Source organism: Emys orbicularis, chromosome 2 (assembly GCF_028017835.1).
Source record: "Emys orbicularis isolate rEmyOrb1 chromosome 2, rEmyOrb1.hap1, whole genome shotgun sequence".
In the NCBI taxonomy this organism is placed as follows: Eukaryota; Metazoa; Chordata; order Testudines; family Emydidae; genus Emys; species Emys orbicularis.
The window spans coordinates 297,203,564-297,229,308 of NC_088684.1; the positions used below are offsets into that span (position 1 = coordinate 297,203,564).

At 53.8% G+C, this 25,745-nt stretch overlaps 1 protein-coding gene across 1 annotated transcript; it reads right to left on the reverse strand.

The window, feature by feature from the left end:
- Window positions 1–1,478: 1,478 nt before the first annotated feature.
- LOC135873892 (zinc finger protein 74-like) lies at window positions 1,479–24,839 on the reverse strand. Its single transcript, XM_065398501.1, has 5 exons — window positions 24,651–24,839; window positions 5,965–6,091; window positions 4,472–4,606; window positions 3,493–3,594; window positions 1,479–2,392 (listed from the first exon to the last, which is right to left on the reverse strand). The coding sequence occupies exons 1-5, from the start codon at window positions 24,837–24,839 to the stop codon at window positions 1,479–1,481; spliced, it is 1,467 nt and encodes a 488-aa protein (XP_065254573.1).
- Window positions 24,840–25,745: the final 906 nt, after the last annotated feature.

Below are 25,745 nucleotides of genomic sequence, written 5' to 3' on the forward strand. Positions count from 1 at the left end.
GATCCCAGTAAAACGGGTGACGTCAATTGCATTTGGGAGCCAAGAGACATCTTGTCGTCTTCAGTGTCCTAAGGATGAGTGAAAACGCCCTAATACTCTGCCAGCCAACTCGGGGGTCTCCCCCAGCAGTCTTGTAACAGGAGGCCGGCGATTAGCATGCCTGCCTAGCAGGTGTAGAGGAGAGGAACTGGCCGGCCCAAGCAGGGCCTGTGCAGGTGACACCCAGACAAGGAAAAGGGTCTGGATGTCCCCCATTGGTAAGGACTGATGCTGAGCCTGTGCTGTGTTTGGGAGCAGCCATTTGGCAACGCGGCTGCTAAGAGAAGACTCCACAGAGAGGAACATGTGCCAGGAGGCTGGGAATGGAAGGGGGCTGAGGTAGCTTTAGTTTGGTTGTTGAGCGAGCTGAGATAGCTTGTTGTGAGGTGAGCAAAAACGAACGCAGCACAGGGTGCCAGCAGACTGGTTGTGAAAGAAGCGCCCTGGTGCCCACACAGAGAGCCCAGCTGGAGGACCTAATGCATCTGCAGTGCACCCCCAGCCTCCCAGAGAGCCACAGGACTCAAAGACACGTGCCCAGGAGAAAGAGCAGCACCCCCGTCTGGCAAATGTTTGCTAGCTCAAGCAGAAGGCAATGCGGGGCCTAGGGCGTGGAGCTCAATGCAGATAAACTACGACTGAGCCCTTCCTTGGGAGGGCTTTGCAGTGATGGGGGCGTTACCAGTGCAAGAAGGAGAAAGCGCAAGGAGTTAGGGACCCCGAGCCTGTGTGCATAGCTCGCTGCAGCGAAGGCGGCAAAGGGCATAGACAGATGGAAGGTCCTGTGGGAGAGGAAACGTGACACCGGTTCGGCAGTGGGTGTGCTGCCTGCTGACCAGTACTGTCTCATTGTTTCCCTGGGCTCCCCGGCCTGTCGGTCTGTCTGTCTCTAGCCATTTGTTTTCTCCTCTCTTAGGAGTAAGCTCGTTGGGGCAGGGATGGCCTTTCTGTTCTGTGGTGTACAGCGCCTAGCACCTGACCTAGGACTAGATGATTCTGCAAGACAAAGAAATAATCAGAGCAGCGGGACCGGACCATGTGTGTGCTCACACCTGTTCACAGAGAGGCCCGCGGTGCTGTGACGGAGAACCCCTCCCCCTATGCATGCTACCGCCTACCCAGGCACGCTGAGAGGCTGGGCTGAGAACGCCCTGGCAGGATTAACTAGGAATTTCCTTGTTAGTCTGGCCGAGAGACAGACCCTCCCCATCACTGCAGCAGAATAACAATGGATGCTGGGGGAAGCTCGCAGCTGCCATAAAGCATTCAGAGTGTGGCTGTCCCAAGAGATCCCTAGTGTTCCATGGTCCCATGCCACGCTCTGGGGGCTTGGGAAGGTATGGTGCTTGGCTGGATGTTGCCCAGTTTCCAGAGGAACATAGGCCTGGCTGAAAAGGAGCAGGCTCCAGCAGCTTCCGACCGCGTCGGCTGCTTCCCTCCTAGGTGCTCTCCCTGGGGCTCAGCAAGGCACGGGCAGGCTGGCTGCACGGCAGGGCCCTCTCCGCCAGGTGAGTCCGCTGGTGAGCGGGCAGGTTGGTGGGCTGGTGGAAGCCCTTGCCGCACTTGAGGCAGCGGTAGGGGTGCTCCCCGGTGTGCGTGCGCTGGTGCACCATGAGGTGGGAGCGGTGGCTGAAGCGCCGCTGGCACTCGGCGGAGGCGTAGGGCCGCTCGCCCGTGTGTGTGCGCCGGTGCACTGTGAGCTGGGACTGGCTGATGAAGCTCTTGTGGCAGTCGGCGCAGGAGTAGAGGCGCTCGCCCCCGTGGATGCGCTGGTGCACCGTCAAGTGGGAGCGGTGGCTGAAGCGCTTCTCGCAGGCCGGGCACGGGAAGGGGCGCTCGCCCGTGTGGTTGTGGCGGTGCACCACCAAGACCGAGTGCTTGCCGAAGGTCTTGCCGCAGTCTGGGCCCTTGAAGGGCCTGTCGCCCGAGTGCGTCCGCAGGTGCTCGGTGAGCCTGGGCCGCGCGGTGAAGCTCTTCACGCTGTGGGGGCACTGCAGCGGCCTGGCCTCCCGCTCAGCTCTCGGGCGGTGCTGCGCGGCTGCGCTGCCCTTGCCTCTGGGGCGCCGGCGCGGCTGCTCCTCAGCCTGGCTCTGCCGGCGGTTCGGCTGCAACCCGGAGGTGTCCTCATGCCCGTCGTGCATTGCTCCAGAGCCAGTTCCCCAGCGGCCCAGGAACTCAGGAGCCTTCCCCCGCTGGGAGCCAGGCTGCACCCGCGGCCCAAACTCGCTGCAGCTGCTGCGGCCCCACTGGACACGTGCATCACAGCTGGGGAGAGACGGGGCTTCTCTAGCCTGCTGCGGCTGCATCAGATCGATGGCGTCCGCTTCTTGGGCAGGGCCTAGGAAGCCATTTCCTGAAAGGTTCAAATACAGCATGATGCCACTGACTCGCTGAACCAGCCAGCCCCAGCCCCTCACCGCTCCGTCCGCGTGCTGCAAACCCCCCTGTTGGGGGCGCTGTCCTGCCCGCTCACGGCCTGGGGTGGGAGGGAGCTTGGCCAGCGGGGGCAGGTCTATCACTGAGCGTTAACTAAAGGTTCTCGGGGAATTTCATGGGTAACCGCAGCCCGTGGGCTGGGGTGGTTGTGGGCGTGGCCAGTCCTTCTGTACTCGTTTGAGGGTTACGGCATTGGCTCTCAGAGCCCAGGAGTTTATAAATGCAGCCACCGTAGCGCTCACCATGTCCCACTACAATTCAACCCCTGGTGCAGACGACAATCTTCAGAAGTTTGAGAGACGGGGTTCACCTGCTTCCGCCCTGCTCCTGCTGAAGCCCCGAGCCCCAGCAGACATGCCTGCCCGGGACTGGATTCCTGAGACCCCCCCACCCGTGGGGCAGAAGCCAGAGGCGATGCCTGGGGGTCACGTGGGGGCACATGCTTCCCCAGATTTTTGCCAGGGTTTGCTGGCCCTGCTCAGTCACATGGTGAGGCAGGGCCCCCTCCCTGCCCAGCAGCTGCTGGAGCCGGCAAGCTGGGAGCTGCGGCTGTGGGGAGAGGCAGCGGCAAACAGCTGGGAGCTGCAGTTTTTGCGGCTGCCTCTCCCCACAGAGCTGAAGCAGTGGCCCCTCCTTGCAGCTCCCAGCTGTTTGCTGCTGCCTCTCCACCGGGAGTTAACACCCCGCTGAGGATAAGAGAAGGGGCGTGCCTGGTGCGGCATGACTCAAGCTATTGGGGGGGGGGAATCTTTAAATTGTGCCCCCTCTCAGCAGGCACCAGTCATCTCTGGCAGAAGCCCCTAGCCCCACCACTCCGCCGCAGGGCAGAAGCCCTGAGCTCTCCCCCCGACCCCCAGTCTGGTAGGCAGAGAATGGGAGGGGCTTGGGGGGCTCTGCGAGCCGCACTCGAATGGTAAAAGAGCCGCAGTTCGGCCACCCCTGACGTAGCCTGTGCAAAACCTTTAGGAGAAGAGAACCGGACTCCCGTCAGCTTTGCCCACAGACACACACACTCACCCCCCAAGTGGGTCTCAGGTGCAGGGTCCCTGGGATACTGGACACAGGCCTCGCCCCCTCGCTCCATCAGGGACACGATGCCACGTCTGGGGATCTGGAAGCCTTCCCGAGAAAGACGATGACAAGCTTTAGGGTTCAGACTGGGGAGTCTCTGAGAAACTCAGCAGAGCTTTTCTCCGTGACCAGGAGGGCTAGAAACTTACTTTTTCTTTAAGGAAAGCTGAGACTCTCACGTAACCACCTGATTCCAGGAGTTGGGGCTTTAAGAAGAACAGCAAATATCACAAGCTGCATGATAATATCACGCGAGTGGTAATGCCAGCTCTGTCTTGAGACGCCCTTCTTCCACTCAGGCTAACCACTTATGCCCCGCAGTGGGAGTTTAGTTGGGGGACATTTCGTTACGCTAGAGATATATTTTGAAATTTCCTTGAACGTCGCTGGGAGGAACGTGAGAAGGAGCGTGTATAATTCTACACCTGCATTGTAACAGACCCAGGGCCATTTGGGACTTCACTGTTCTAACTAGTTTGCTTGTTACAGCCAGCTGGAATTTGGGGGTGGGATGGCGCTATGACATGGATCCCCCTGCTCCAAAATCACAATCTTCTACTACCTGAGCTAAAGGGCAATTGGGTTACCATTCGTCCGGATTCCCCCGGACATGTCCGGCTTTTCTCAGTTAAAAATAGCGTCCGGGGGGAATTTGTAAATGTCCGGACTTCCCCCCCCATGCAGAGTGCGCGCGGCTGACAGGGCAGCCGGCTGGATGGTGCCACTTGCATGGGGCTCCAGCAGCCAGAGAGAGCCCCTCCTCCGCTTCCCCCTCCTCTCCCCTGCAGCTGAGATCACTCCCCTCCTCTCTCTCCCTCCCTCCCCCTCCCCCTCCCTGCATTCCCAGATCGCCGGCCGGCCGTTCGCCTTGGGCCTCCGGCAGTCTGGAGCTCCTCCCCCTGCCCAGCGCGCCGCTCAGCAGCACTCTGCGAGGGCGGGAACCGGGCTATGCGCTCCATGGGGGAGCGCGGCAGCGTGTCGGGCTGCGCGTGGAGCCCGACTCGCTGTTCTGAGCGGCACGGTAAGGGGGCCACGAGGTTGGAGAAGGGGCAGGGAGGTTCTGGAGGGGGCAGTCAAGAGACAGGGAGCAGGGGGAGGGTTGGATGGGTCGGGAGTTCGGGGTGGGGCTGTCTGGGGGTTGAGGGTGTAAGGTTTTGGGCAGTCAGGGTACAGATAGGGGGTAGGGTCCTAGGGGGGCAGTTAGGGTGGGGGGGTCTCAGGAGGGGGCAGTTAGGGGACAAGGAACAAGGAGGCTTAGGTACGGGGTGGGGTTCTGGAGGGAAGTTAGGAGCAGGGGTCCCAGGAGGGGGCAGTCAGGGGACAGGGAGCAGAGCAGTTTAGATGGGTCGGGAGTTCTGGGGGGGGGCTGTCAGGGGGTGGGGAGTGGTTGGATGGGGTGTGGGAGTCCCTGGTGTCTGTCTGGGGGTGGGGGGGGGTGGATAAGGGTTGGGGCAGTCAGGGGACAGGTAGGGGGTAGGGTCCTAGGGGGCCAGTTAGGATGGGGGGAAGGTCTCAGGAGGGGGCAGTCAGGGGACAGGTAGGGGATAGGGTCCTAGGGGGCCAGTTAGGATGGGGGGAAGGTCTCAGGAGGGGGCAGTCAGGGGACAAGGAGCAGGGAGGCTTAGGTAGGGGGTGGAGTCCTGGGGGGCAGTTAGGTAGGGTTACCATACATCCGGTTTTTCCCGGACATGTCCGGCTTTTTGGTCCTCAAATCCCCGTCCGGGGGGAATTGCCAAAAAGCCAAACATGTCCAGGAAAATAGCTTTGCCGGCATCCCTGCCCCTGTCCCCTGCTTACCTTGCGGCTCCCGCAGGCTGCGATCTGCAGGCGGATTCCCCCGCGGCGGCTGCTGCTGCTCCCCCCAGACACCTCAGCTCTGTGTAGCTGAAGAGCCGAGCTGCCCGAGTGCTACCGGCTTCACGGTTTGCCAGGCAGCCCCCAGACCCTGCGTCCCTGGCCGAGCGCTTCCCCTCTCGGGCTCCGGCTGCGCTGGGGAAGCGCCCGGCTGGAGGCAGGGTCTGGAGGCTGCCCGGCAAACCGTGAAGCCGGTAGCACTCGGGCAGCTGTTTCGTGGCTGGGAGGGAGGAGGGGGAATGCAGGGCGCTCAGGGGAAGGGGCGGAGTTGGGGCGGGGACTTTGGGGAAGGGGCGGAGTTGGGGCCAGGAAGGGGGCGGGGCCAGGGCCCCGTGGAGTGTCCTCTTTTTTTAATGAGGAAATATGGTAACCCTAAAGGACAATCTCATTTAGCTGTTAGCAGTATGGGGCCTAAGACATACAGTTGGCCAGTTCTAGTCCCATCCACTAGAGGGCAGTGTGCACCTCCGCACCCGAGCCAGTAACACAAAATGCTAGAGAATCCGGCCCAAAGTAACGCAGGAGGGAGGAACCAGGTACAGGGAAGGCAGATTGGTGCCTTACCTAGAGAAAGCACAGTCTCCAAGTTCTCCTTCATCACCTCCTTGTAAAGCTCCCTCTGCCATTCTGCCAGAATCTCCCACTCCTCCTCAGAGAAATAGACGGCAACGTCGTCAAACGTCACCGGGACCTGAAACAGCAACGAGTGCACGTGTGGTCGGATTAGTCTCATTTACAGGACAGCAGCACCCAATCGCTCATGGGCCCTCATTGGGCCAGGGGCTAAACAAACACCCGGGGAGACGCAGTCCTGTTCCCAAGAGTTGCACAATCCAATTTTCAGACAAGATATGGTTCAATGGACAGAGGGCTGGGCTGGGATACAGGAGAACCGGGCTCAGTTCCTGGGTCTTCTGCTGACTTGCTGGGCGATTTGTACGAGTCCCTTCCTCTCGCTGTGCCTCTGTTTCCCCTTCCACCCATTGCCTGTGTTGTCTATTAGACTATGGTCTTTGGGGAAGGGTCAGTCTCTTTCAGGTGCTATGAACGACTGTACTGCCAACGGCCGGCGCGAGGAGTGATTGGCCCAGGTGGGGAGAAGAGGGAGATGGCAGCAGGATGCCGTGCACGGCTCCGTGAGTCACACTGAAATCAGAGCTGCTTTTTTTAACCTCCGCCGTTGTCTGTCGGCGTGTTTTAAAAGCTCAGCTTCTGCCAGTTTCTGGATTTTTTTTCCAGTTCCCCTCTAGTTCAACCCGATGGCTCCTGGGGCAGCGACCCATCCAGGGGCCTTCCCAACTTGCCAGACAGATAACTGACAGTGGAGACTTTCCAGGCATTTCACCTCACCAGCACGGACCTGTGGCCGGGGCAGGAAGTAAGACTTGTCTCCTGCTGAAGCAGCCGCGGGAATTCAGGGGGGCAGGATAGACTGATCAGAGCTGGAATTTGGCCATGATGCCAGGACAGGGCCGTCGGAACGGGGGAGCCAAGGGACAATGGCCCCATCACTTTTCAGAGTGGGAGGGCCTTTTTACCAGCCCTATGGGTGAGCGATGGGGGGTGTGGAGAGGAGTGAGCAGGGGCAGGTTCTTGGGGAGAAGGGGTGGCAGGGTCGGGGCCTCCGGGAGAAGGGGCAGCGGGAGTGGGAGTTTGGGGGATGGGGCAGGGCCAAGCTTTGGACGACGGTGGCCCCCCACTTTTAGGGAGCCTCCATCGCTCCTGTGCCAGGATCAACAATTTTGCTACAAATCTATGACTAGATGATATACTCGTTCCCAGCATGGCTTGATTCAGTGAGCTGTGGGTTCCTCCCAACCCCGGTCCCGAGAATTTGGGGGCAAAGTCGGTTTGGATCAAAGCAACAGACCCGTCCGCATCAGCCCTGACGAGAACAGGCCAAAGCCTAAGGTTCTTACTCAGCAATTTTTCCGGTTCCTTGAGTCAGTGAGTGAGCATCTGATCTGATTCAGGATTGAATGAGGAGTCAGGAGCACTGGGTGGGGAGTATTTCCCTCTGCCCAGCCTATTCTGAACTATCCCAACCAACAGGGGCTCCCCCAAACAGCCTGACAGGTCTCAGTGCAGGCCCCTCTTCCTTTCACCCGTTTTATCCCCCAGCTCTGTGCTGTTCAGGGCAGGCGGGGAGGGAGGCGGGCTCAGTGTGCGCGGGGGCAAGTGAGCCGTTGCACCCGGCCAGCAGAGAAGAGACGCCGAGAGAAACATGGGACCCACCCGCTCGCTGTCACATCGGTGAATGAGATAAAGGTTCCAGGTCACTGCCACAGCAATGGCTAAAAGGCAGGTTGCGACAGCCCACCCCGGGGGTGGGGACACGGGCCGGGGCTGCTTTCAGGCCCCCCACCCAGGACAGGTGGAGGGTCCGGGGCTCCCCAAAGCAGCCCTGGCTCCCTGGACGGTTCTTAATCACTTATCACTGCCCCACTCTGGCTTCTCTCCTGGCCAGAGGGCGGGGCCTTGGGGGGAAGAGGAGGAGTAGGGGGCAGGACCTAGAGAGGAAAAGCCGGAGCAGGGGCGGGGCCATGGAGGGGGGTGGGATTCCTGCACGTGTCCCACTTTTGCCTTCTGAAAAGATGGCCCCTGACCAGCGCCAAATGCTGGGTTTGCCGCTATGGAAGCCAAGTCAGACCCTTCTGCCCCCTGTAGCCGCTCTCAGTGAGAGCAAAGAGAGCTAGGGAGTGGGTGCAGAGCAGAGCCTCTGTCTAGACACAATCCCAGCCCTGCGTTGGACTTTCGACGCATCCCCATCGCTAGCTCCCTGCCAGAGGCCCGCTGGGGATCTCCCCCAGCCTTTGTGGAAGGAGAGCTTGGGAAGTTTATCGTCTATGATGGAGATGGGAAAACACTGGGATAGCTCCAGTGAAGTGAATGGGATTAGAACAGGAATCCTTCTGGACCGGCCCATTCGCTCCATGCCTGATCATAGGTCCCGGTTGGCCATTAACTAGATCACATTCAACAAGCTTCCTCCCGTCTTGTCTCCTTACCAATCTCTTACCCTGATTTTTCTACATACCCAAGTTGCTGCAGGGACAGTATTGGATTTGGGTCTGGAGGTCACCGTCTGAGTGTGCGGGGTGATGACAGCCCTTGAGAACCCCTGTCCTATTAGAAACCTCTCTTTAGAAAGGATGGGGAGAGAGGGGGCAATAGATTTACAATGGATACAAAGACAGCCCTTTTTTTAAAAATGCAACATCTAATTAATCTGTGGAACTCATTGGCACAGGATATTCTTGAGGCCAAGAACTGAATAAGGTTCAGAACTGGTGAGAAAAGTAGGTGAAATTCACCCCCTGTAGAGACCAGCACAAAGACCAGTTACATCCCATTTCAGCCCTACAAGATCTATGCACCACTCAAGTTCCACTTGTGAATTTCACCCTATCCAGATAACTGAGATCTGCCCAGTCATGTACAAAAAGAAACAATTTTGCATTGTCATGGATGGACTCAATTACTTAACAGAATATTAAAAACATAAGAACGGCTATACTGGGTCAGACCAATGGTCCATCTAGCCACAGACACCGACTTTCCAAAGTTCCGGGGGTGCTCAACATCCAGCTCTACCCCAGGCCCCACGCCCACTCCACCCTTTCCCCCAAGGCCCCACCCCTGCTCTGCCTGTTCCCGCCCCCCCTTCCACCCTGCCCCACCTCTTCCTGCCCAGTTCCACCCCCTCCCCCGAGCAGGGCCGCCCAGAGGGGGGGAGGGGGAAGTGGGGCAATTTGCCCAAGGCCCCACAGGGGCCCCCACGAGAATATAGTATTCTATAGTATTGCAACTTTTTTTATGGAAGGGGCCCCCAAAATTGCTTTGTCCCAGGCCCCCTGAATCCTCTGGGTGGCTCTGCCCCCAAACGCACCGCATCCTTGCTCCTCCCTCCACCCCACCCCCAGCCTCCTGCATGCCGCGAAACAGCTGATCGCAGCATGCAGGAGGCTGGGGGGGAGGCGCTGATCAGTGGGGCTTGCCGGCTTGCTCAGCACCCACCATTTTTCCCCCATGGGTGCTCCAGCCCCGGAGCACCCATGGAGTCGGTGCCTATGCATCTAGCCCAGTATCCTTTTTCTGAGAGTGGCCAGTGCCAGATGTTTCTGGCAGTTGGAGGGTTAGGGACACCCAGATCATGGTGTTACATCCTTGACCATCTTGGCCAGTAGTTCTCAAACTATTGCACTGGTGACCTCTTTCACATAGCAAGCCTCTGTGTGCAACCCCCCTTATAAATTAAAAACACTTTTTTACATATTTAACACTATTATAAATGCTGGAGGCAAAGCAGGTTTGGGGTGGAGGCTGACAGCTCATGACCCCCCATGTAATAACCTCGTGACCCCCTGAGGGGTCCCGAGCCCCAGTTTGAGAACCCCTGATCTTGGCTAATAGTGGTTGATGGACCTATCTGCTATGAACTTATCTAATTCTTTTTTGAACTCAGATTTACTTTTGGCCTTCACAATATCTCATGGCAATGAGTTCCACAGGTTAATTGTGGCTCGTCTGAAGAAGAATGTCCTTTGGTTTGGTTTAAACCTGGTGCCCATTAATTTCATTGGGTGACGCTGGTTCTTGTGTTATGTGAAGGGATAAATATTTGCTTTCTCCACGCCAGTCATGATGTATAGACCTCTAACATATCCCCCCTCACTCAGCTCTATTTTAAACTGAACAGTCCCAGCCTTTTTCATCTCTCCTCCCACGTCTAATGTTTATGAGGCCATGGAAAGCTCCGTTTGTGATCTATCTTAACGAGTATGTGCCCTGTCCCTATTGCACATAAAGCCCCACTCATGGCAAACAGACTTGGCTGAAAGGCACTTTCCCAGAGCCAGAACACACTGAACTGTTTCTACCAGCCTGGGAGGAAAGGGAAGGGCAGGGCGTGGGACTGTCATTCCATGGCAAGGGATCAATCCAGAGAGAAGGGCAGGGATGAACATTTAAAGCCAGTGGACAGGTAGGTCAGAAGAGACTGCCCTTGGCTCCCACCTCCGGGAAAGCTAGCGCCAGAAGCCAGTCAGAAGGCAACGGGGCCGCTCCTGAGAAGTGCACCTTTCCCCCGGGGGGTGCTGAGCCCTCTCCGCTCCCTGTGCAGCTAGTGGGAGTTGAGGAGGCTCCGTGCCCGACCCCCATAAGAGGAGCAAAGAGAGGGAAAGGCTCAGCTGATGCTAGGGATTTACATACAGAGCTGCCTGAGCTACCCGGTCCTTTGTCTCCTGTTGCTGGGCTGGAAATCTGTGTTTAAAACACAGGCAAAGGGACCACACGAGTCTTGTCTCTCAGGCTGTCCGGATGGGGAGCGAGGGGTGCATGTGTGTGTGTTGTTTTAACCCTTGCGATGCTGGGGGGATTCAGAGGAATGGCTCCTGCTCATGCAGCCAGGTCTCCATCCCCCACCCCCCTGCCCGGCATGGAAATTAAACACCAGGGAACATCAGCCATGACTCCCAGAGCCCTGGCCTCAGGCACTTTCAAATCCGATACCTACTGACATGTCGCTTCATTTACCCCCGTCAGGGCCGAGCAGCAGCCCTGGTCTGTGATGTGCTGGGGCCACGACCGACTGGCACCTGCCAACGTCTGAAAGCTGCCAAGGGAGGCAGATGGGGCATGGCTTTTTGCTCCATTGGACTAGGCGGTCCGGGAGGGGAGACAGGACAATATTGGTGACTTGGGGACTGTTCTCAATCGGGGGCGAGGCCTGGGTGAGCTTGGAGTGTCCAGTTAAGAAGACTGGGAATGGCCACGGGGAACCCCGGGCACTGATCCTGTCCAACAGACACCAGTAACCACAAGCCGCTCGGGTCTGACCGTACACCCAACCCTTACCTTGCGAGAGAGCCCTTCAGACATGTCGGCAGGTGATGCGAGGTGTCCGGGGCTGGGAGCCGGTCAGCAGCCTTCACTCAGATCTCTCCACCTCGCAGGCCTCCATCGCTCACATTTTCATGTGACTGCAAGAGCGAGTTACCAGTCAGCCGGTGCAGGCCACCCCCTGCCCCGCTCCACAAGCTGATGGATACAGGACTGGGGAAGATTAGCTGTCACAGCTCACAGCAAGGGCAGGGGATATGGGGAAGGGGGTGGTCCTCAGAGCCAGTGAGGGGGACAAGCAGGAGCACCCCAAACAGAGCTCCAGATGGTCACTGCTTTGGCTGATCAAATCCCCCTCTGCCGAGATGATCCTCAAATCAGAGGGGCATCTCCCTACATCAGAGCCATCTCCCTTTGTAAGAGCCTCACAGGAAGGGGCTGCATGGGCTGCTGCTAGAGGGGGACGCTGGGAGATGTAGTTCTTCTGCCCAGGCCTTGCTGTGGGATGCCTGCGTGTGCCAGCCGCAGTCCCCAGCACAGACCCTCCCCAGCTTCCTACGGGAAGAGGGGATAAACTACATCTCCCAGCCGGGCCGGGGCTGAGAGCCGGGCACTGGATAGGGGAGAGGAGCTGCAGAAGCACCCGTTCCTGTCCCACTTGCTCAGGGCCGGCTCCAGGCACCAGCCTGGCAAGCAGGTGCTTGGGGCGGCCGCTCCGGAGAGGGGCGGCACGTCCAGGTATTCGGCAGCAATTCGGCAGACGGTCCCTCACTCCCGCTTGGAGCAAAGGACCTCCCGCCGAATTGCCGCCGCAGATAGCAATCGCGGCTTTTTTTTTTTTGGCTGCTTGGGGCGGCCAAAACCCTGGAGCCGGCCCTGCACTTGCTCGCCCCTCTGCCGGAGCGGGCCCTGGGGCCAGCGCTGAGCCGGCAGCTTGGAGCACCTCTGAGTGTGTGGGAATCGCTCAGATGAGACTTAAATGCTAGATCCCAGCTCCCTGGTGTGGACATTAACGAGCCTGGGGATAAGACCAGGGATTTGCCCTGATCTCCTGAGCTCATATTTCAACCCCACCTCCACAGGGTGCGACGCACTGTGCAAGTCACTATTGTGCGGAGGCCTCTAGCTGTGGGCCTAGAAGTGCTGCCAAATCATGGACATGTCCTGCCTCAGCTCCCTGGTGCCCTGAGACCTTAGCACTATGAGGAGCCCTTCACGTGCCTCAGTTTCCCCATCTATAAAACAGGGCTGATGATACTTACCCACCTTGTAATATGCTTTGGGACCCACCAATGATAAAAGACCAGTGTTTTCAATCACAGGCAGGCCCCTGAATACATTTACAGGCAGCTTATCTGAGAGTGGGCTGATTTCCAGAGGGACCAAACCCATTCTCAGTGGGAGTGCTGGGTGCTTAGCTCTGCAGAAAGCCTGACCAATTATATTTAGAATATACATGAAGTATGTATTTAGGTGTCTAAGATGTAGCTTCACAGGTTTGAAACTGTTGGTGCAAGACTTTACTATTGCTGTTTTTCATTATCTTAACCATCGGCCCCCGTGACCTGGCTTCCTGGTGTTCTTCTCTCCACCGACCTGACATTTGAGTAACTGCTTGTGGTTATGAACCCAACACCCAACGCTCAAGCCCTAAGACAGGCCCAGTTCCTCATTGCCTGGGGTTCTGGCCCCACTGAAGTCAGTGGCGATTTTGTCTGAACCAGGATTTGGCCCTTTGAGTTTGTGGACTTGATGCTTTTCCTCCAGCGAAGCACACTGGGGTTTCACAGCTGACTCCAGCCCCAGCAGGGTCTGGTAAGGCTGCCTGAGGAAGTTGTAAGGGAGACTCTGATACTGCACTAGGTGCAAGGAGACTCAGTCCCCCCGCCAAGCCTGCGCCCCGCTCAGCCCTTGGGCACCATCGGCATAAGGAGCTGGGGAGCCTAGTGCGGGAGCAGAGTCCCTACATCGAAGGGCAGGTGCCATGTTCACATTGCGTCCCCCCAGGTCGGCCCCGTGTCAAAGGGTGGCCCCGATCCCACTCCAGCTTAGGCCCCCTCTGGCACCAGAGTCAGCAGGAAAACTTCCTGAAGATGCTGCTGCTCGCTTCACTTTCCCTGGACCTGGGCTTGAAGCCCTAAAGCCTTAGGGAGAGTCAGCGGCACTGCTATGGGTACCCGCATGGCCCCACAGTATGCCAACATTTTTATGGCTGACTTAGAACAACGCTTCCTTAGCTCTCATCCCCTAACGCCCCTACTCTACTTGCGCTACATTGATGACATCTTCATCATCTGGACCCATGGAAAAGAAGCCCTTGAGGAATTCCACCATGATTTCAATAATTTCCATTCCACCATCAACCTCAGCCTAGATCAATCCACACAAGCAGTCCATTTCCTGGACACTACTGTGCTAATAAGCGATGGTCACATAAATACCACCCTATACCGGAAACCTACTGACCGCTACACTTACCTACATGCCTCCAGCTTCCATCCAGGACACACCACATGATCCATTGTCTACAGCCAAACTCTAAGATATACCCGCATTTGCTCCAATCCCTCAGACAGAGACAAGCACCTACAAGATCTCTATCAAGCATTCTTAAAACTACAATACCCACTTGCTGAAGTGAAAAGACAGATTGACAGAGCCAGACGAGTACCCAGAAGTCACCTCCTACAAGACAGGCCCAACAAAGAAAATAACAGAACACCACTAGCTGTCACCTTCAGCCCCCAACTAAAACCTCTCCAGCGCATCATCAAAGATCTACAACCTATCTTGAAAGATGATTTCTCACTCTCACAGATCTTGGGAGACAGACCTGTCCTCGCTTACAGACAACCCCCCAACCTAAAGCAAATACTCACCAGGAACCACACATCACTGAACAAAAACACTGACCCAGGAACCTATCCTTGTAACAAAGCCCGATGCCAACTCTGTCCACATATCTATTCAAGTGACATCATCATAGGGCCTAATCACATCAGCCATACCATCAGGGGCTCGTTCACCTGCACATCTACCAATGTGATATATGCCATCATGTGCCAGCAATGCCCCTCTGCCATGTACATTGGCCAAACCGGACAGTCTCTACGCAAAAGAATTAATGGACACAAATCTGACATCAGGAATCATAATACTCAAAAACCAGTGGGAGAACACTTTAACCTGTCTGGCCATTCTATGACAGACCAGCGGGTGGCTATCTTACAACAGAAAAACTTCAAAAACAGACTCCAACGAGAGACTGCTGAGCTGGAATTGATATGCAAACTAGACACAATCAACTCAGGATTGAATAAGGACTGGGAATGGCTGAGCCATTACAAACATTGAATCTATCTCCCCTTGTAAGTATTCTCACACTTGCTTCTTATCAAACTGTCTGTACTGAGCCATCTTGATTATCACTTCAAAAGTTTTTTTTCTCTTACTTAATTGGCCTCTCAGAGTTGGTAAGACAACTCCCACCTGTTCATGCTCTCTGTATGTGTGTATATATATCTCCTCAATATATGTTTCACTCTTTATGCATCCGAAGAAGTGGGCTGTAGCCCACGAAAGCTTATGCTCTAATAAATTTGTTAGTCTCTAAGGTGCCACAAGTACTCCTGTTCTTTTTAGGGAGATGATATCTCATGGAGAGCACGTCCTTGAGCTGAGACGGACCCTACAGACCATCCGCCAAGCCTCCTTGTCTGATTGGACAGGGTCTCAAAGAGGAAGTTGCCCCCCCCGCCCAGCTCAGTCACCCCACTTTATCCGGGCACATTGCTCCCCCTCTTACTCCCAGTCAACAGCTTTGTTGAGAGGGCTCAGGACCTCGGGCCTACAGCGCGAGGAAACAGATGGTCCCGCAGATCTTGTACTGGTCGGTGCGTTCACTCGGCAGCCACGCTAGGAAGTGATGGGGGCTGCCGATTGCCTGGGAAAGCCCAGCAGCCGCTTGGCCGGAAGGTGCGTGCAGCCAAGTGGAGTAACTGTCCTGGAGGACAAGGCACCCGGCGCATTCCTGTAAAGCCCTTCAGAGTTAGCGGAGTGCCCGAGAACTCAGGTGGCCCCAGGGTTTTTGAGTAAGGAGCTGAACAGGAAGGCGGTGGCGGAGACTTGAGCAATGTTAGAGACAGGGCCAGTGAGCTGGAGAGGCCAGGAGGTAAAGGAAGCTGGTGATATGTAGCTGGAAGCTGGACCTCGCAGGGTCCCAGAGCCCCAGTCTGAGCCCGAACATCTACACGGCAATTTTACTGCCCCACAGCCCGAGCCCCGTGAGCCCAAGTGGGCTGACCCGGGCTAGCTGCGGGTGTTTAATTGCTGTGTAGACGTACCCTTGGAGCCGTCCAGCCATGGCACTGCCCACACAGAGCTGTTCCCTGCAGACTTCACCAGTGTTTCACCAGTTTTGTCCCTTGGGAGACTATCCCAAAGGGCCGGTCGGGAAGGCTCCCCTGCCATTCAGCTGAAATTCTCCTTTCCTGAACTTCCTCTCACTTCTCGTGCTCGTAGCAGCATGCGCCACGTCGAACAACTCTCCTGCCTGGGGGCTAACAGCCTACGTCAGCTGTTACGTTTCCCCTTAGCGATCACTTCGCCAGATGGCACATGCCCTGCTCTGTCGATCACTGCTCAGATCCCAATCCCCACATCACTTGTGTCGCTCTGCTCCAAACTCACTTCCATTTGTCAGTACCTAAACTGAACGTTACATTCCAGGAGTGCTCGCACCACAGCTGTATGGACAGAGTCTATCGCCTTCCTTCGTCTGGCCTTTATTTCAGCCAGACCATGTTGTAAATTCAGGTCAAATCTGCTGTTTATTATGACATGTCTGTCTCCATTGGTCATTCCTGCATTCCCAGTTTCTATCATTCCTTCCGCTTGAAGATCTCAAAACAGGTTCCAAACATACCACATCCATTGTACAGGTTGGGAAACTGAGGCACGGAGTGATTAAGTGAATTGGCCAAGATGATGCAGCAAGCTAAGGATCAGAACCCAGGAGTGCTGTCTTCTGGCCCCATGTTCTGACATCTAAACAATACTGCCTCTCTGTAGTTTTTCAGAACGTCTTTTCTAGGTGGTCTCACCATCATTCTGTTGTCAAGTTTGCCATCATTGGAACGCAGGTTCATCTAACCCAGGGTCTTGGCTCTGACAGCAGCCAGTGCCTGCTGGCTTCAGAGGAAGGTGCAAGAAATCCTGTAATGGACAACTATGGAATAACCTGACGAAGATGTGTTCCAGTTAAAACACAGTTATGCTGAGTGGACTGGTGACTGCTTGGATCACAAACCTCTTTGAGAGTGGGGGTGAAAGCACCCTTCAAATAGTTGCAAGGAACACTTCAAGGGGCCACGTCTACAACAACAGTAGACTAATCGAGTCTGTCCAGAAAGTGGCACCATGTGGGTGGGGGTATTGTGGCCAGGTGTGTGTGTGTGTGTGTGGTTTTGTCTGAAGGAAGGCAGAACACACAGAAACTGAGAACCCACAGAACATAGAGAGATGCAGTGGCAAAAAGCAAGAAAGCCAAGCAGGAGCCAGTGAGCACGGTATGTGTCCCTGGGAAAGCTACAGAGAGTTTTGGGCCTGTTGGCTAAGAGGTTGGGGACTGTAAGAACCTGCTCCTTCTGTTCTTGGTTGCTCCTGCATTCAGAGAAGCAGGACTTTGTTCTTTCCTTGTAAATAACCAAGATTGCATCAATGCCCGTCTCAGATTCCAGCCATTTCTCCTTCCAATGGGAACCTCCCCCGGGCGCTGACTAGCTGCTTGGATCAGCCAGGAAACCTGACCGGGGATGCAGAGGCTTCTGTTAACAAATGAGACCGGCTCCTCCGAAGTCTTGCCTTGTGCCAACCCACCGCCAAGCAAACAAGGTGCTGCCCTTGAAAGAGAAGGTGAAAACCCTCCAGGCTCTCTCCTTAGTGTTCAGGGCAGGTGGGCCCCACTGCCCTCGTGGCTGGCACGGTTCAAAGAGCGACCAGCATGGTGCACAGGCCGGGGGCGACCCAGACGCTGTGTGAGGGCAAGCGCAGGGATGGAGAATCTACCTGTGGAGGAACTCAGCTAACCGAAGGAAACGGAACAGGCTGCAGCACGGCCCCTGCATACAGGTCGCACCAGCAGGGATTCTACCTCCCAAGCTATGTCGTTACTGCCTATTCATTGAAAACAAAACCCATGAACCTAGGGGTAGGCCGTGAAGGGGTGATCTGGAGGGTGCTGGGTGCTGGCCACTCCCCACATTGGGCCAGCTATGGGGGGGTGGGGGGTCCTCACCCAGGCTCCAGTTCTCCATTCCTGTGTGTGCTGGTGGTGTGGTGTGAAAAGAAGTGACTGGAAGCCACTGTTTCACTTCCCAGGCAAGTTAGAGCAGCCTTAGGGCTGCTCTGCCTGCAGCAGCCCTCTATGGGCCATTCGTCAGCCATGACTAGCCGGAGCACCAGGCATTCCTGGTCACATTCCCTCCCTGGGCTGGCCACGTTCCCTTGCTGGGGACTGTCTTAGAGCCCTTTCAGCTGCTCAGTGCTGGCCAGGGCACCCTCTTATGCTGGACTTAGCTCCCTAGGGGCCTGTTCTGTTCGGTTTGTGGCTCCTTTCTGCTGTCAAAATGGCACAAGGGATATGAAGCAGACTGGGGGGAGGGATAGCTCAGTGGTTTGAGCATTGGCCTGCTAAACCAAGGGTTGTGAGTTCAATCCTTGAGGGAGCCATTTAGGGATCTGGGGCAAAAATCTGTCTGGGGCTTGGTCCTGCTTTGAGCAGAGGGTTGGACTAGATGACCTCCTGAAGTCTCTTCTATGATTCTAAATCAGGGGTGACCCCACTGGTGTTGACAGGGCATTTCTATAGTACTCCTCACTACAGCAACCACCACTGCAGCAGAATTATTCCAGATTTAGCCCCTGAGCTCACAATCTGGCCTCAGTTTTCACTCAGTCTCCCTGCCCCTGGGAATTTGCCCATGCAGCAGAACCTGGAGTTTACAAACACCGACCTGCCGTACGAGTGGTTACACCCACAGAAAAAAAGAAGTAACCCACCTAACGATAAAGTGACCCTGTCCCATTCCGGCATCTCCAGGCCACTGGAGCCCAACGTGCAGTGATTTGAAGGACAAGAAGAAAGTGATACGATAGATGGTACTGCAACGTATGCACCAGCCCTACTGTCATTTTGAGATGTTCAATTTTATGAACTCCTCAACCCCAAATTAGGTTGCAAGAGAGGAGTTCTATTGGCTGAGATCTGAGTAACGCCTCCTGGGTTTATCCCACTGCTTCGCTGCAGCAAGGGACGCTCAAGGAATGGGGCCTTGAGATGTTTGTATACAAACACAAGCCCAGATTCTGCTGTCAGTTGCAGGGGCATAAACGTGCAGTAACTCCGCTTGATTCCATGCAGTTATCCCAGGCTAACCCAAGAGGGAGGGCAGTAAACCACGCAAAGAATTTGTATCTGGCCACAGAGGTGAGAGAAAGGAAACAGTCACTGCTAAGGTGCAATTAAGGATCCACAAGAATGTTAAATTTCCCAGGTTTTTAATCCATATGCGATTCAAAAAGAGACCCAGTTGTAACTACCTACGTATTCCTTAAAATGGAGGAAAGGAATGCAAATAATTACATGCATCGGCACATGCATCCTCTCCTCCCAAAGTTAAAATCTAAGGTTGTCCCATGCCGTCCGAGTCTGGGATCAAAGGTGGTCATTAACCCCTGGGGAATTCTTTTATTATTTCAGTCTAATGTTTCCATTTCTTCACCGCTCACTGTTAGTTTGAAACTCTCTTGTGGGCAGAGAAACCAAAGTTCAGCTGACACGCTGAGAGGCTGGTGCCTGCTTTTCCCGTATGATCTTGATGGGCAGCACCATTGCTACACCATAGTTCTGCTTGAGTAGCAGTGACTGTTTAATGGGGATTTCTCCAAGTATAAAATTCACATCCATTCCCAGACTGGCCTGAAAACTGGTGTTGTCAGACATCAGCAGTGTGGTGCTAAAACTATCCAGGATTACCAACAAAAATCTGTTTCCCCTAGGAGTAGTATCATAGAATCATAGAATATCAGGGTTGGAAGGGACCTCAGGAGGTATCTAGTCCAACCCCCTGCTCAAAGCAGGACCAATCCCCAACTAAATCATCCCAGCCAGGGCTTTGTCAAGCCTGACCTTAAAAACCTCTAAGGAAGGAGATTCCACCACCTCCCTAGGTAACCCATTCCAGTGCTTCACCACCCTCCTAGTGAAAAAGTTTTTCCTAATATCCAACCTAAACCTCCCCCACTGCAACTCGAGACCATTACTCCTTGTTCTGTCATCTGCTGCCACTGAGAACAGTCTAGATCCATCCTCTTTGGAACCCCCTTTCAGGTAGTTGAAAGCAGCTATCAAATCCCCCCTCATTCTTCTCTTCTGCAAACTTAGGGTTACCATATTTAAAAAATAAAAAAAAGAGGACACTCCATGGGCCCTGGCCCCGCCCCTTTCCCACCCCGGCCCCGCCCCAACTCCGCCCGTTCCCCAAAGTCCCCGCCCTAACTCCGCCCCCTCCCCTGAGTGCCCCGCATTCCCCCTCCTCCCTCCCAGCCACGTGAAAAGGGCTGCCCGAGCGCTACCGGCTTCACGGTTTGCCGGGCAGTCCCCAGACCCTGCGCCCCTGGCTGGTGCTTCCCCAGCGCCGCCGGAGCCCGGGATGGGAAGTGCCCGGCTGGCGGCGCAGGGTCCGGAGGCAAGGGGGCTGCCCGAAGCCGGTAGCGCTCGGGCAGCTCGGCTCTTAAACAGAGCCGAAGAGTCAGGGGAGGAGCACAGCAGCCGCGGGAGGGGAAGTGCCCAGCCGGCGGTATTTTTCCCGGACATGTTCGGCTTTTTGGCAGTTCCCCCCGGACGGGGGTTTGATTACCAAAAAGCCGGACATGTCCGGGAAAAACCGGACGTATGGTAACCCTATGCAAACTAAAAAATCCCAGTTCCCTCAGCCTCTCCTCATAAGTCATGTGCTCCACCCCCTAATAATTTTTGTTGCCCTCTGCTGGACTCTTTCCAATTTTTCCACATCCTTCTTGTAGTGTGGGGCCCAAAACTGGACACAGCACTCCAGATGAGGCCTCACCAATGTCAAATAGAGGGGAATGATCACGTCCCTCGATCTGCTGGCAATGCCCCTACTTATACAAGAGGGGCAAGGGTCCAACAAAATCAACCTGTAAATGTTGGAGGGGGCCTTTTAACACTTGATGCATTGACTCTTCACGTCTTTTTCTTCTAGCAGGGTCTTGCTTAGCACATGTTAAACAGCTATGAACATGCAGGTTTAAATCCTCTTTCATTCCAGGCCACCATCCCAGTTTTTTAAGTTTTTCTAATGCCTCTTCCTGTTTTGAGTCACCTCCCACAATTGAACCATGCACCCATCCTAAAAGGAGGTACTGCATCTGCTGAGGGATTAACAGGACCCAGTCATTTTCTGGTTTTGCCAGAATTAGGTCTCCCTCCTTTCTCAACGGGCCCCCCTGCCCCTGTGAGGGGCATTCTACTATCCATTGCTGTATTGAGTCATCGTTTGCCTGCAGGTCCTGTAAAAACTGAAGCACTTTCTGGTCGTTCTCTTCACTTTCTTGTTTTGCCTGTGCCCAGGTGGTTACTGCCACGGGTGTGGGCTCCCACAGTGTTCCAGTGAGTGCTGCTTCCTTAGCCAATTTATCTACTTGTTCATTTCCCTTTTTCAGTGGACCTGTCCTCTTATGGGCTTTTATTTTAACCATCCAGATCTCCTGATACCGCCCTGCCAATTGCTCTATTTGCTGCCATAAGGTCTTGTATAAATTTTGGATCGGTCAGTTCCTGTAAAACCTACACTATTCCACCATGGTAGGTAGATGGTGGTTCCCTATTATTAGCTCCATTTGCTTGTTCCTCATTCTAGCTAAAACGTCTAAGACCGCTGACACTTCTGCAGACTGCGTTCCCCCTTTGCTCAGTTTGTACTGGAAGAAGTTAACTCTTTGCAGGTTTCCAGTTAAACAAATCTCTGCAAAGCCAGTGACTCATTTTCCTTCAGTGTAATATGAGCTGCCGTCCACAAAGCAAATGGTTTTTCCAATCACCTGTTCAATTGGGGTTGCTTTAAAGACAGGGTGCGCTTTGGATTCCCGTTGGGGTTCACAAACATGTTCTCGACCGCTTATAGTCAATCCCCGTCCAGATATTTCAGGTTCTTTTAGTGGGACCAATTGAACATTCTCGAACATGAGAGCAAAGACCCACTGAATGGCCGTATCTACTCTCACACGTCCTTTAGACAGATTTTTCTGATTTAGTAATTTTCCCAGCGCATGGTGACTCTTTACAATCACCTTGCTTGCTCTGATGATTGCCTGAGCTTTTTGTAGTGTCCAGTCGGCAGCGAGAGCAGTTTGCTCACACATTCCCAGTCTGGACCTGCTAATGCCCTGCTATAATACGGAACGAATCTCTCCCCAGCACCAGCACCCTGTGTAAGCACACTAACAATGCAGAAATTCTTAACACTAGGGTACAAAACAAAGAGGAATTCGTTGTTGGGGCGGCCAAGGCAGGTGCCTCCATTAACCCTTTTTTTCAGGCTTTCCCATGCATTAGTTGCCTCCTCTGTCCAGGTCCACTGTGGTCTTTTAAGTACCTCGTACAGGGGACCTGCCTTCTCTGCGTACCCAGCCATGAATTCTCTGCAGAAGTTAGTGAGCCCCCCCAGAAGATTGCAAAGATTTAGTATCTACCGCCATAGGGAGGTTAACAATACATCTCACCCTTTCCTTGTCCACAGACCTTCTCCCTGTACTGAGTCGAATTCCAAGATATTGCACTTCTTTCTGTGTCATCTGGGATTTAGAGGGGTTAAGTTTCAAGCCGTACGCTTGGCAGCTAGTCAGTAACTGCCGCGTTAACGCTTCATGTTCCTGTTCTGTTTCACTGACTATTAAAATGTCATTTATGTACTGGACTATCCTTCCCATTTGTAACAGTCCCTCCTTCTCTAGCATATTTCTCTACAGCATGAAAACTACAGCATAAAATATTGTGGGTGCATCACAGTACCCCATAGGCAAAACATTCCAGCAATATTGCATACCCTGGAATACAAAAGATGTTCTGTATTGAGACTCTGGGTTTAACGGTAAACTCCAAAAGCCGTTTGCCACGTCGAGTACTGAGAACCACTTCATGTCAGGGGTTACTACAGTACCTTCAACAATTCTGGGTAAGCCGCCACTACTGGTGCCCCCTGTTTGGCAGTTCTGTTTAACCCCCGATAGTCAATAGTTAATCTCCATGTTCCATCAGGTTTTTTAACTGGCCAGATTGGTGCTGCATTAGGCACTGAACACCTTCAAATAAATTTTCGTTTTTCCAATTCTTCTATAACTTGCCTTAAAGATTCTTTTGCTTCCTGAGGTATCGGGTATTGTTTGATGTATGGGGGTGTGTCTCCTTCTAATGTAATGGAGGTTTGTATTTTTCCCGTATCTAGGGAGTCCGCTGCCCAGATGGTTTGAATCTCAGCCCACCAGCCTTCCCAGCTTTCCGGCGCAGGAGGTGACTGATTAGGCTTTATTGCTTTAACCGTCTGAATAGCCAGTCCCATGGGGATCAGATTAGTATTGTTTGTTTCTCCTGTTACAGTGAGACTTTGTCTGATACACATGTTTGGGAAGTCCAGGATTATTCCCAATCATTTGATAGTTTCTGCCCCAATTAGATTTTCTCTCCCTGCAATAGCATACTTCTCCTGAATGGTATGTACACCAAACTGGAGAGGGAGGGTTTTAACATCATATGTTTGCTTAGTTCCTTATATGCTGTGTATTTGTACAGAGTCCACGACTGGATATACATTAAATACATCTTTTACTATAGGAATTCCAGCCCCCGTGTCCAACAGAAAATCTGCAAGCCCATCCCTGACTCGGATGCTTAAATGGGGGCACCCCCAGACATCTATTGTCATGGGTTGCTGGAAAACGCATTCCGAGTTGCAGGGAGGGCTGTCCTATGCTACTGAATTACTAACAATTGGATCATTCAATCCAGATGCCAAACCAGGCACCTTGGCCACCTTCATCCCTGCCTTTTCTTCCTCCTTTTGAGACCCCCTTGCCAATCATACATGCCTGTAGCTGCGTCCACAGCTTCTCATTCTCTCCTTTAAGATCTAGATTCTCCTGTTTCAGAACTCCAGGCAACACCCATTCACTCTATTTACTCCTCTACCTCTGTTCATTCCATGACCTCTCCAATCCCGGCCACAGTCACGGGGACAGTATCCAGGACCCTCTGTTTTCCACTGTCCTAACTGTGTTCGCAGCTCATTGACAGGAGTTCCTTCCTGCTGTTTAACCGCAGTTTCCACTTTTCCAATCCATTCATTCCAAGGTACGTCCCTACCTCCATTCTCACACCAAGCATTCATCCATTCTAGCACCCCAGAAGGCAACGCCTCCAAAACAAGTTGCTTCAAATCCTCGAGATCAGTATCCCCCGCTGTTAACCTAACATACGTTTGTCTTCTGTCGGCCAGCTTGGCCGGAGCCTCTCCTGGCATTCCTGTAATTCCTTTAAGTGCAGCTAATTCACTGGATAACTTAAAATGCTTTTGAGCCCCACGTTTAACCATTTGCGTAACATCATCATCAAAACCAAAGGTCTGACAATTCAGTGGTCTCCACAGGGTTTGTACTAGAATTGGTTCCTATAACATGTCAATTCCCACCACCTTTAACAGCTGCGAGCATTTATGTAGCCAGGCCATAAACTCGTTAAAATTCTCAGAAGGCGGGGGGGCCGACAGCTCCAGCTAACGCAGTTAGTTCATCAATTTTTAAAGCGTTGAGCCTGGCTGGTAAGCCGCTTACTCGAGGTGGATGAGGTATATCTGTACGGCACTTGGGTGCCTCCATTTCCCTTTCTGCATAATTGCCACGGGGCCCTGGCTGTTTTAAAGTATCTGTTATTTTTTTTTGTTGCAGTTTCCACTGCGTTCCATAACCTCAATGGAGGTGGAACACCAGTTTGTGGGGTAAAGTGGGGTGTAGGCGGGGGGTCAGGGTCAGGTTCCGCGGCAGGGTTTTCTCTCCCATTTTCCTGTTTTAACAGGAATTGATCTAGGTTTTGGGGAGGGTTTGTCCAAAACCTGGTTCTCAGCATAAGGTGGCAGTTGTGGTGCGGTGGCCCCTGCCCACGGGGCAAGAGAGGATGATCCAGCTGGGTCATTCCACATGTCCCCAGTGCAGCCTCCATTCCAGTTGTCCCATGTTCCATCTTTTAATTTAGCCAGGGCCACCTGTTTCCATTTCTGCCCCCATCCTTCAGGGACTGGAAAAGCATTCGAAGTCTGTTGAGCAACAGGGGACGGTACCTTTTTCTTCTGCCGGTTCTCCACAGCTGTCTCCAATTTTTTGTTTTTCTGCTTTATCTGTTCGAGCAGATCGTGAGTCTGGACCGCCTGGTGCCCTGTTAAAAGAGCTTGGGCTTTCCAGTGCTCGACTGCCTGGGTTGCTTCCTCCATGGCTTTAGTTCTCTCTTCTACTTCCCTGGTTTTCTCCATTACTTGCCTGGCCAGTATGTCGGCGTGCTGTTTAAGCCATCGTACTGCCATGGACATTAATTGCGAAATCCTAGCTTTTCTACTTTTATTATTATTCGTTAGAGTTTCTGTTTCTACCATTGCCTTACATATGCCAGTCCATGTTTCCCCACTTTCTTTTTTAAATTCATATGGGCCCCCTTTCCTGGCAATTCAGTAGGTCCACGAGTTATCAAACTCTGTGGGGATTGGAAGGGAAGGGATAAGGGGGTTCCCTAGCTTGTGGTTTTCTGTCATGTTAGATCGCGATTCCTACAGCGGACAGCTCGCTTACTCACCAGATCAGCGGTCGGGGTCACCAATGTTGTCAGATGTCACCGGTGTGGTGCTCTGCTCTATCCAATGTTGATAACAGTTGGCTGCGTGCGTGTTCCCTCTGTGTGCTGCCCCGGCTCTGCGCAGGTAGCTGGCACAGCAGACGCCGAGAGAAACCCCAATGACCACAGACTCCGATAAGGTATGAAGGCACCCGGCCAGGTTTATTGTCAAACGAAACAGTCTCTAGCTCCCCGGATCAGATGTCTACAGTTGTGCTAGTACATATGTGCTCCCTGACAATGGACCAGCTCAGTTAGTGACGGGATTTACCCCTGCCCCCTAGGCCAGACCAAGACAACTCCTCAGGGGTAAATTCTTATACACAGGTACAAACAAGTTACACCTCACTCCTGACATATTGAGGTACAACCTCTCTACGTAGTAAGGTGCCCCCTCTCACCTTGTACATGTTGGTTCAAAACAACCCCAGCCATCATATTATCCTTTTCCCCCTGTCTTTAGGATGGGTCAGCCTGTTCCTTGTTATCTGTGTGGAATGTGCTAGTATCAGAGTGTTCTTGGTACCATCCTGGCACATGTTTATATCTC